The sequence below is a fragment of the Berghia stephanieae genome, chromosome 4, assembly GCF_034508935.2.
Source record: "Berghia stephanieae isolate SIO BIC M18660-M18661 chromosome 4, UCSD_Bste_1.3, whole genome shotgun sequence".
Taxonomy (NCBI): domain Eukaryota; kingdom Metazoa; phylum Mollusca; class Gastropoda; order Nudibranchia; family Aeolidiidae; genus Berghia; species Berghia stephanieae.
The window spans coordinates 19385187-19397447 of NC_088363.1; the positions used below are offsets into that span (position 1 = coordinate 19385187).

The 12261-nt window shown below is 34.9% G+C and overlaps 1 protein-coding gene across 1 annotated transcript; it reads left to right on the forward strand.

The window, feature by feature from the left end:
* Positions 1-810: 810 nt before the first annotated feature.
* LOC144970173 (F-box only protein 8-like) lies at positions 811-12011 on the forward strand. Its single transcript, XM_078909527.1, has 8 exons — positions 811-926; positions 3059-3231; positions 6862-7031; positions 7596-7689; positions 8091-8214; positions 8437-8555; positions 9614-9798; positions 10101-12011. Exons 2-8 carry the CDS (start codon positions 3212-3214, stop codon positions 10301-10303), a joined length of 915 nt encoding a protein of 304 aa, XP_078765653.1. The 5' UTR covers positions 811-926; positions 3059-3211; the 3' UTR covers positions 10304-12011.
* Positions 12012-12261: the final 250 nt, after the last annotated feature.

The following is a 12261-nucleotide window of genomic DNA, read 5'->3' on the forward strand; positions in this document are numbered from 1 at the left end:
CGATCAATTGATCCCCCCGATTTCCAATCACTAGGTAACCTCTACGGTGTAATGGAATCATGCCTAATCGGTAATCAGCTGATGTTCGATCCCCATTCGTAGAAAGCTGATTTTTTGGGATGGTATATTAATATTATCTTTATTGGATTTTTCTTCCTGCTCTTGTTTCATACGCACCTATACAGATTGCCATTATGTAAGATTTTACAATATTTATTGAAGCCCATTGCCATGAGTTACAAAAAAAAAACAAAAAAAAACAAAAAAACAAAAAAAAAAACGTCTTTCAAAAAAAGGTCAACAGCAACAACAAAAAACAAACAAAAAACAACAGCATCATGGGACTCAGGGTCATCGTCGTCACATTATCATCGATAATTATTCGATGGTAGTTCGTATGTAAGAAAGAAGTGCGGTTTTTGCCTCTGTTAACCCTCGTGACATTGTATATATTGAAATCATAGCCTATAATAACTTGTCAAATGTAAATAAAAATATTTTATAAATAAATCTAGTAGTTTTCTGTACCGAGGCCACGTCATTTTCGACACTTTGTTCTCCGGAAGTGATCGATTCGAGTCTCTAGACTTACTGAGTAATATCGTTGGTAGACGATATTCCCGAATATTGAGATAATTTAGATGTAGTCAACATGTTTATTTTAAAATTTAATCCTATTATCAAAATCAGGATTGCTTGTCATAGAAAAATCTTTATTGATCAGTTATGTGTGGCTAAAAAATAACAAAAAAGTTGTTCGAATATTTGGATTCGATCATGATTTAAAAAAATATGGAATCGACTGTCATTATTTACTGTAATGTCAACAATAACATCAAATGGGAGAGATGAAAATTGACTGTCGACATAATAATGATCTTGACAAGATGACTATTGCTGTGTCTCCATTTTATTCTAGTGACAAGGTACGGATATTTTTCTTGCAAGACACATTGTTAGTCTCCATAATTTGAATATTTGCACTCAAGTTTTTGTATAATCTTTCGATTTGTCAATGTTTTCAACTATAGACAGGTAAAAATTCCTCACTGAACTTCTGGCGAATTCTATGTCGTCCGGGAAATGTTCTCGTTTAAAAAAAAAATCAAATATTAATACACAAAGTGCATTTTATGAAATTTCATTGGTTTGACTGATAAAGAAATATCTCAAGTTTCCCTCACTATATCCTAACTAAAACTTAAAATATAGCCTGGCGACCTAAGAGTAAGAGACTCATCCAGTTCCAGCCATTTAAATATGAGTATGGCTCATCATAATTTCCTCAAATTCCACCAAAGTTAAGCCTATTATTTTTATCGTAAATTAAATGTATCAAAGTCAGTGGTTGAGCAGCACAATGTCTCATCTTGTAACAAAATAATATGAAGTCAGTGAGAGGGGCCAGTGCCTTTATGAGTGAACAATCTCAAAACTAAAACTCTGGCGCTCTCTCACTCACTCTCGGGACTTGCAGTGCAGTGTCTACACATGTTAATAGCTAACCTAGACGTTGTGATTATTGCCAACCATAAAGAAAAACTATTATTGGCCGACACCTGTCTGGCAATAACGATGGACGATTATACTTATACACAGAGACACTTTTTTGAAACTCCGCTGTGTGTTCGAATCCTGGTTCCAAGCTCCACCACTTTTTTATTGGTCTTCTTTCTACAGAGTGTTGCAAATGATAAATGTCCCATCCAACCCCCCCCCCTCTTTTTTCTTCTCTTTAAATCTTTCTCTCTCTCTCTCTCTCTCTCTCTCTCTCTCTCTCTCTCTCTCTCTCTCTCTCTCTCTCTCTCTTTTGGTTCCTTTCTATATTTCTATAGAATATTACAAAGTGTCATATTCATCCTCACTCCGATCTCAGAAAGTATATATACTAAAAGAGCAAATAATTAAAAACAAACAAACAAAAACAAACAAAAAATACAGAGGGCGATTAAATGGTAGGATAGAAAAAAATAAATAAACACTATTATTAAGAAATTCATGCTCAGAAACGGAACAAGGCCAAACAGAATAGGAGAAAAGAATAGACTCGCTCAAAAACAAAACAGAAGGAGAGGTTTCTTTTGTTGTTTTAAAAAAAAAATTTGGTCAAGTTTTAAAATCTGTTTCTCTTAAACAGGTATGTAAAAAAAATAGTAGCTAGTGAATTGATGAATAAGGGCCATTATATGTAAAGTGGACCAAATTTTCGAAAATTGGGAAACACACCCCTTTTGAATTTCCTCAAACTTGGCTCAATTGAAGATACTATTATGAAATATGAGGAAAACACAGTTATTGAACTGTTAATGAATTATTTCACACTTTTTTCAAATATAGATAAATTAAAAACATTGAATTCATTAACTTTTAACAGTTTCTCATAAGCCAAATATTTTAAGCTTTGTTTGTTAGCTGTGTTGTGTAATATTATGAGTCGCTATTACTATTTAGGGGTCAAATTAATTAATTGAGTTATGCCCCTTTGTAACTTAAGAATTGAGATTCTTGACTTCTTTACGGGTGGTTTTTACCATGAAGTACTACAAAATACAAGGAAAGCTTCCAATCAGCTTATAGAAATAGTGTATCTGCACAATATATCAAATTTTGAAAAAAATCCCAGCCGACATCTTTGACTGTTTTGAGCCTCGAATGTGGTGAAAAATTGCGATATTGAGTGAGCGTTGCATTCCGCTATGAGTTATTGTTCGAAAAATTATATTCTCACCTGCACCTGGAATTAATCTTGGAGTGATTGTTCTACCAACTGAGCTACCCCCCCCCCCCCCCCCCACCCCCTTGATAGTAAACTTAATGTTAATGGAACTAAGCATTTTTCATTTAAGTTTTACCCTAACATATTTTTGTTTCTCTTTGATAAACATTGCAGTTTTTCCCATCTTTACCTTTACAATATAAAATGATGATATAATTGCTGTAAGGTACGTTGACAACAACACCCAGTTTTGTTGAGACTTTAATTTAGGGGTGCGCTTGTGACAACCTTATGGAAAATTCAGTCTTTTGTATTAAGGTTTACTTTTTTCTTTTTTTTCAGGCACACATACAAGAAAAATGATGTCTTGATAACTCTAAAATTGAAATGAAAATTTTCAACTTTACCATCAAAAAGGGTTCTCTGCACTCTTTCAATTGTTTTTTGTGATAACTCTCATCAAACCTTACATTTGTCAGAGTAGAATTGGAAACCATGGGGCAAGTTATACGAAGGTAAGTGATTGTTTCAGTAGTATCAGTGTACGAAATAAACAAATGGATGCCACTTTTTGCTGTGGACCGACTTGTGACATTCCACTGAGTGAGTTGACAGTTTATGTTTAATGAAGCATCTTATGATTATGATACCTTAAATAAAAAAAAAAACAACCTAGCAAAACACTAGTACTTTTCTTTCTTTTTTTTTAGGTTTTCATAAAGATTTATGTGCTTATTCAACTGTTGTTGGGTGATTTTTTTTTGGTTACCTTTGAGCCTTTTTATTACCATGCCTCATTATTAACTCACTCAATCCTAGAGATTTTTGCTCCTTTTCAAAATTGGAAAAAATGTATTAAAATTGAGCATGTACATAGATAGTTTTATTCAACTATCATTAATATGCAAAAAAAAAAAAAAGACACTAGCTTTGATAGAACGCCTATAATTTGTCTCATAAAAGTGTAATTCAATAGGCATGGGGTAATAGTAACCCCCCCCCCCCCCCCCCCAGTAAACTACATATATAGTTGGTGTTAGGGTTGAGTGAGTTAAACCATATTAAGCAACACTGACATTTATCAGTCAAAGATTGGTAAAGAACCTATACACAAAATACTTTGCTTGACTAAGTTGTTAAAGTGTTCCTGACTATAGGGGTATAGTGGATGCAATTTGAATGTGATATTACATAAAATCCTCCTGATTCTTGACATGTACTGTATGGGAGCACTTACCACACCGTGAAAACGCCCTTGTTTTATATTTGTGCACATAAAAAAATATATTATCAAATTATTCTGTTTATTTGGAATTGTTTTATCATTGTCAAGTAAAAATATCATCTTGCTAGATTCAAAAGTTGCTGCAAATTATTTTGTATTTCTGTATTGATATGATGAAGTAGCAAGAATATCTCAAATAGGTATGATGCGGATGTCTTTTTAATTCAGAAAAGCAAAGCGCCAGAAGACAATAGAGAATAAAAAATTTTTCGCGGCGGTGGTGGGGTTTGAACCTGCGACCTTATTGGTACGACAACTCCGCCTGGCAGGTGAGAGCGTGGCTCTACCGTGTGAGCTATCCACGAACACAAAATATTCGTTTCAAACTCAAAGTCATTACTAGATCCCTCTCTCACCCACTTCTTGAGACCGCCGATTCGTTCGTACACCACCATCGCGAATAATTTTGACCAGCAGTTAAGCTCAATAGCCAATATTCTCAACACAAACATATAACATAGAAACGATTGAGACATTGAGTATGCTCCGGTGTATGGGGTGAATTTTTAATTCAGAAAAGCGAGTGGAGCAGGCACCCATGTTGGCAACAACAAGACATGAAGTGAATAGAAAAGCGCCAGAAGACAATAGAGAATAAAAAATTTTTGCGGCGGTGGTGGGGTTTGAACCTGCGACCTTATTGGTACGACAACTCCGCCTGGCAGGTGAGAGCGTGGCTCTACCGTGTGAGCTATCCACGAACACAAAATATTCGTTTCAAACTCAAAGTCATTACTAGATCCCTCTCTCACCCACTTCTTGAGACCGCCGATTCGTTCGTACACCACCATCGCGAATAATTTTGACCAGCAGTTAAGCTCAATAGCCAATATTCTCAACACAAACATATAACATAGAAACGATTGAGACATTGAGTATGCTCCGGTGTATGGGGTGAATTTTTAATTCAGAAAAGCGAGTGGAGCAGGCACCCATGTTGGCAACAACAAGACATGAAGTGAATAGAAAAGCGCCAGAAGACAATAGAGAATAAAAAATTTTTCGCGGCGGTGGTGGGGTTTGAACCTGCGACCTTATTGGTACGACAACTCCGCCTGGCAGGTGAGAGCGTGGCTCTACCGTGTGAGCTATCCACGAACACAAAATATTCGTTTCAAACTCAAAGTCATTACTAGATCCCTCTCTCACCCACTTCTTGAGACCGCCGATTCGTTCGTACACCACCATCGCGAATAATTTTGACCAGCAGTTAAGCTCAATAGCCAATATTCTCAACACAAACATATAACATAGAAACGATTGAGACATTGAGTATGCTCCGGTGTATGGGGTGAATTTTTAATTCAGAAAAGCGAGTGGAGCAGGCACCCATGTTGGCAACAACAAGACATGAAGTGAATAGAAAAGCGCCAGAAGACAATAGAGAATAAAAAATTTTTATTCTCTATTGTCTTCTGGCGCTTTTCTATTCACTTCATGTCTTGTTGTTGCCAACATGGGTGCCTGCTCCACTCGCTTTTCTGAATTAAAAATTCACCCCATACACCGGAGCATACTCAATGTCTCAATCGTTTCTATGTTATATGTTTGTGTTGAGAATATTGGCTATTGAGCTTAACTGCTGGTCAAAATTATATCGCGATGGTGGTGTACGAACGAATCGGCGGTCTCAAGAAGTGGGTGAGAGAGGGATCTAGTAATGACTTTGAGTTTGAAACGAATATTTTGTGTTCGTGGATAGCTCACACGGTAGAGCCACGCTCTCACCTGCCAGGCGGAGTTGTCGTACCAATAAGGTCGCAGGTTCAAACCCCACCACCGCCGCGAAAAATTTTTTATTCTCTATTGTCTTCTGGCGCTTTTCTATTCACTTCATGTCTTGTTGTTGCCAACATGGGTGCCTGCTCCACTCGCTTTTCTGAATTAAAAATTCACCCCATACACCGGAGCATACTCAATGTCTCAATCGTTTCTATGTTATATGTTTGTGTTGAGAATATTGGCTATTGAGCTTAACTGCTGGTCAAAATTATTCGCGATGGTGGTGTACGAACGAATCGGCGGTCTCAAGAAGTGGGTGAGAGAGGGATCTAGTAATGACTTTGAGTTTGAAACGAATATTTTGTGTTCGTGGATAGCTCACACGGTAGAGCCACGCTCTCACCTGCCAGGCGGAGTTGTCGTACCAATAAGGTCGCAGGTTCAAACCCCACCACCGCCGCGAAAATTTTTTTATTCTCTATTGTCTTCTGGCGCTTTTCTATTCACTTCATGTCTTGTTGTTGCCAACATGGGTGCCTGCTCCACTCGCTTTTCTGAATTAAAAATTCACCCCATACACCGGAGCATACTCAATGTCTCAATCGTTTCTATGTTATATGTTTGTGTTGAGAATATTGGCTATTGAGCTTAACTGCTGGTCAAAATTATTCGCGATGGTGGTGTACGAACGAATCGGCGGTCTCAAGAAGTGGGTGAGAGAGGGATCTAGTAATGACTTTGAGTTTGAAACGAATATTTTGTGTTCGTGGATAGCTCACACGGTAGAGCCACGCTCTCACCTGCCAGGCGGAGTTGTCGTACCAATAAGGTCGCAGGTTCAAACCCCACCACCGCCGCAAAAAATTTTTTATTCTCTATTGTCTTCTGGCGCTTTTCTATTCACTTCATGTCTTGTTGTATGATGCGGATGTCATTTTTCCCTAGAATACAAGAACGAAAAGCAAATATTAAGAAAATCTATTTTAAAGAGGTTAGAGCATAATGTGTTCTTCTACTTGGCTGGGTCTTTATATGATATTAATATATAATTATGGGTTAAAAGGTGTTTTATTGATGTATTTATTTGTAAAAGTTTCATCTCAGTTTTCGTGTCAATATTCTTTTTTTTGAAACACAGATTGCAAGATTACGGAATCCGTCCCCAGGATCTTTTAGGCATCCCCATGCCTGATCATAAAAGATGGGTCGATGATTCTGCCTTCAGGGTCCAGGATCAAGAAAAAGAACAAAACACCTCCCTTTCGTCAGATGGATTTCCAGATTTGTCACAACTCCCACCAGAATTAGGTTAGTTCTATGGTTTGTCATGGATACGTTTTTATTCATCATAATAATTATCTTCTTCTTCTTCTTCTTCTTCTTCTTCTTCTTCTTCTTCTTCTTCTTCTTCTTCTTCTTCTTCTTCTTCTTCTTCTTCTTCTTCTTCTTCTTCTTCTTCTTCTTCTTCTTCTTCTCCTTCTTCTTCTTCTTCTTTCTTTGTTGTCTTCCTCGTTGTTGCTGTTGCTGTTGGAGATTGCAGTAAATGAATGAATTTATTTTATTTTATTTTATTTACTTTTTGTCAGGTACCTGAGTCATGCTTTATGTAATGTGTTTATTTTTGGTGCTTATTTTGACAATAATTACTATGCAAACTCATATTTCTAAAATTATTCAAAATTGTAATTTTTATTTAAAGAGAATTGGGTTGCTTTAATCATTTATGTCAAGAACTCATTTTTTATAAAGATTGACCTTCGAACTAAACTTAGCAATATCTCATTTCAAACCTTTTCACCATCCGACTGATTATGTCATTCACTGTAACATTTGCTTTACTATTTTTGATAATTCAATCACCATATATTGCAGGTATAGAAATTCTTCGCCATCTAAATGCAACAGATTTATGTTTGGCATCATGTGTTTGGTCTCACATTGCTAATGACGAAATTTTATGGAGAGGGTAAGAACAGTTTCTATCAAAGTAAACATTTTTTATTTTCCTCTTTGTGCAGTTTATATGAAAAGAGAAAGACTTTATTATTAAAATGAAGATTCTTCATCTTTTACACGCTTTACCTATCCATAATTTCCCCGTAGTTTTTTAAAATCTACAGTTATGTACATCTTTTGTCTTGGGCAACTTTATAATGAAAAGTTTTTTTTTGGATCTAGGTGTCAATAAATTATACCGTACATTGAAACTATTTAATATTTTGACATAACTATAACATGTTTTGAATACCATTTCTTAAACATCATTATAAGCTCTACTGTGTCAATGTCTGTGCATCGATGATGTTGTTCATAAGCTTTTTTTTACTTTTACATCCCCACCTCCTTCCCCCCCCTTTCATTATGCAGATTGTGTCACAATTACTGGGGCAGTGTTAGCATCTACAGACGGCACCCTCCAGAGATACCTTACAAACAAATCTTCATGACTCTAGACGAAGCTTCCTTATCTTTCAATACTGACCCTTCTTTGGTAAGTTTGTGGAATCCACGTATTTCATATAATATTTATACCAAGTGGTGCTATCAGATTTTAATAGTAACTTACCAGTCACTACTTCAGAGTTGCTCAGCAGTTGGATGTTGCTTGTAATAATAATGATAGTGATTTCTTGAATAGCAAGCAATGTGAAATCCTCTAAGAACATTAAATTAAAAAACAAGGAATTTATCATACACCTTTCTTTCCCCGTAGGGATTTCAAATCCTGATGTCAAAGGGTATTCTAGACGACACCCCTATGGATATCGCAAGATTTCTACACACCACTGACAGGCTGTGGCCCAACAAGAAACTGGAGTTTTTGCAACAGAGGTATCCATTTTACTAGAAAATGTTCCTTTGATTTGGATTGATTAATTCTTAGGTTGATTCACTCATATGATGGAAAAAATGCTGTGCCAAAAGGTCATTTCATAATGGTTTGACACAAAAGCCACTAATCTAAAGTAATTAAATGAATTATAGTCATGATTTACCTTTCATCAATTTCTCTGACAATAGCAATGATAAATGGCCACAAAACTGAGAGTTAGACATGAAAGGAATAACAGCTTCTCAAAGTAACAAATGTTAATACTTAGTCCACCTCAACATGGTAAGAAGTTATTCACATTTGTTTAAGCCTTACTGTTGGTGGAAAATTTTCAGTTATGGACTATTTTACATTGTTATGCCTTGCGAAATTGGTGAAAATTAAATCCTTTCAGAATTCTTCAAAATAATATAATATTGATTTATTTTTGTCCAGTGCAACCTTTTGGCATAGCTCCAGGTATTGGATGTGAAGACTGTCACAGATCATTAGTAGTCAAGTCAGGATTGTTTTGTATTATTCTTTTTTTTTTTTAATCGTCATGTTTTAAAAAAATATAAATATTTGTACATATTTCTCACAACACTGTGCCATATAAAGACATTAAAATAGACAGAAAGAAGACCGTTTTGGTTTTGTATTATTTCATTGTCAACCCTCGTTTACTGGTTTTAAAGATTTTGAAATGAAAGGGGGAAACAATCAATTGCATGGCATATGGTCACTTTTGGATGTTATTTGAAAATGTCTTCCTGATTAATTATCTCTCCTCTATTTAAGTATACGTTATTTTAATAATTAATAATGGATATGTATTTTTAAGTTGTATTTAATTGGGGATCTTTTGCTTGCCTCTGTATGGGTGGACCTTTTATGTTCCCCATGAACATGTACATTACTTTTTTTTCTGGTGCTTAAGAATATAGATAAATTGAATATAGCCACGTTTTATACAATACCACTTCTCCTTTGCTTAGCGGTGCCTAAATGACCAAAAAGTGTCACTTGTTTCAAAATAATCAACAGATTTTGATTTTATTTAATTTTTTTTTTTCAGGCCTGATGTGTTAGAGAGACTTGTACAGCTACAAAACTTTCAAAATCAGTTCCTGCCAAATGCCCTGCGGAAATTTTTCAAATCTGTCTCAGCCCCCAAAGAAAGAGGAGATATGCTGTCCTTGATGATTGAAAATTTTTCTGATAGATTTTGTGCCTGCAACCCTACAATTGGCCTTAGTAAAGGTATGTTTTATAATGCTTTAAATTTGTATAATTTTTCTTTAGCCTCATCTCTTGAAAATTTTCACTAATAAGCCTATTTAATCGTAAAAGAATTTGTTCTGTTACAAAGTTTTTAAAATTATTTTATTTTGGTTATTTCTTTGTATGTCTGTTTAATTTTTTTCCCTTTCTTTATTTCTTTAAAAAAATTTTTTTATTGTGCTGAAAAAAAAATGGAGTTTGAGTGTTTCAGCATTTGTTGCATGTTAGTAGTAATTTATAACATTGTTTATTATTATTATTATTTATTTATTTTTATTCAGATGCAGTGTTTGTCCTCTGCTATTCCCTCATAATGTTGTCAGTGGATCTTGGAAGTCCCCAAGTCAAAAATAAAATGTCCAAACGAGAATTCATCAAAAATACCTGCCGAGCAGTGACGGAACTCAGTGCTGACCTGGCCGGTCACATGTATGATAATATTTATTTAGCAGGCCACGTGGCTCCTAAGGATCTCATGGAATGAGAGGGCTGTAACTTATTGATAATATCAATGATAACAGGTTTTATAGTTTTATATAAATTGGTTATTTCACAATGCATATGCTATCTGAATAACAAGACTCTCTTTCTATTGTTGTAATGGAATTACACTATGTCTCTTGCCCTATGGTTGGGGAAGAGGGCATGTGGGGAGGGATGTTGAGCAGGTGAAGGACGTAGACTCACTGTCCAAATATTCTCCACACATAATGTACAATATGATTATCTCCAGATTTTTGTAATCAGCCGACAGATTTTTTTGTGATGTTTAAAATCATACAATATCCACTTCTTGATATATGGTTAGTACATTTACATTATCTTTTACCAAAACCACGGTCAAATGTGTTACAGGCCCCGACAAGATGTGACATTCTTTAACTGCTCTTAGTTTCTGTTTCTATTTCTTTATTTATCCTTTTGTTATATTTTTCTTGCATAATGCTTGGTTATCCTTTTTTTTAATGTGCTTAAATCATTCATATTGGACTGAAGGGTTAATGTTAAGAATTAACTAAACTGTTTTTAAAAATTGGGTGTAGACTTCAGTTCTGAAGGCATTTGTCCCAAGACACATTGTAATCTAAAGAGGAATTTAAAAAATAAACCGTGAATGATAACTGATGAATAGAGATCTGAAGCTTTCATTGTATTTACAATGAATAAGATGAAAAATTGTAAGTTTTGCTTGATCTGTGTCTGATTTATGAGGTATTAAGATTTATCCCCTCTTCTCAAAATTTTAAACTATTGTCAAAATTTCTTTTGAAAAGATTAAAGCACTAAATGAGATTAGGGTTACAGTCATTTTTATTTTATTATGTTTGGCTTGAGGGGTGCTGGGAATCAGATTAGTAAGGCAACTTCTTTCACCAACTAGTTGTGATGTGGGACACCCTTAGACAAACTATTGACCCCCTAAACCTTGTTTTGTCCTATGCCTCTCTCTATTTCTCTTTAAATTTCTCTCTGCTTGTTATATTGAATAATGTGGGTTTGTTAGTTGTTTTAAATTGTTTCTATACTAATTATTGTCTGCTCGGGTCTGTGAAATGTTGTCGCATATTATGCTAGAACAATACGTACCAATTTGTTGGAAAGCCTCTTCTGTGATATTGTTTAGTGGTAATTGTAATATTTATTCACGAGTTTGTGCGTGTGTGTGTGTGTGTGTGTGTGTGTGTGTGTGTGTGTGTGTAATATGAAGTGTTTTATCAGAATTTATGACATCTATTATGAATTTTATGGAGAAAGAATTTCAGTTTTAAAAGATTTGATGATGTTATTCTGATTATTTTATCTTGCATGTGATAAACCGCTAGTTTGTTCTTTTGAGGGTTTTAAAAAAAATGTAGTTTTCTTTCTTTCTTTCTTTTTTATTAAAAAGAAAAAAATATTATTTTGTCTTTTGCATTCGAGGTAAAGAGAGCTGAGCGTACCAATGCTATCTTTTCCTTGGATATCAAATAACCAATAAATCAAACTTGACCCCTCATGTTTCACTTTATGTTTTCAAATTATGCTTCAATGTAGCCATTGTAAAATGAAAAGTGCCCAATAATGTTTCAGTTTAGTCATGATGAAATTATAAAGCACTTTGATAAGGAAATGCGACTACTATCTTTTAAAGTTGATTTTTACTTTGCTAACTAAAGGTTTCAGATTTGTATATAGTGTTGATAGAAAAAAAATTGAGTAACCTGGTCTGATCAAGCTAAGGAAAGGAAAATATCTTTTAACAGTTTATCTTATTAAGCCGTTGAAGTGTTTTATTAAATATTTAGAGCATTTGTAATTGTTTAAATTTAATGTGTCAGTTTTAGTGAAAAGTGGTCCATCCTGCATGATCAAAAGGGTTCAACAAAAAGTCCTTTGGCGACGTGAAAACGGAGTTTAGTGTAAAGTGGACATTAGCAATTTCTGGCTTCCCTATGGATCGGA

Excerpts from the sequence above, each read along its gene's own strand:
- LOC144970173 (XM_078909527.1), top strand. The coding sequence starts at position 3,212 with ATGGGGCAAGTTATACGAAG. Across the intron at positions 7,032-7,595 it reads ACAACTCCCACCAGAATTAG|GTATAGAAATTCTTCGCCAT; the intron begins GTTAGTTCTATG and ends CATATATTGCAG. Across the intron at positions 7,690-8,090 it reads GACGAAATTTTATGGAGAGG|ATTGTGTCACAATTACTGGG; the intron begins GTAAGAACAGTT and ends TTCATTATGCAG.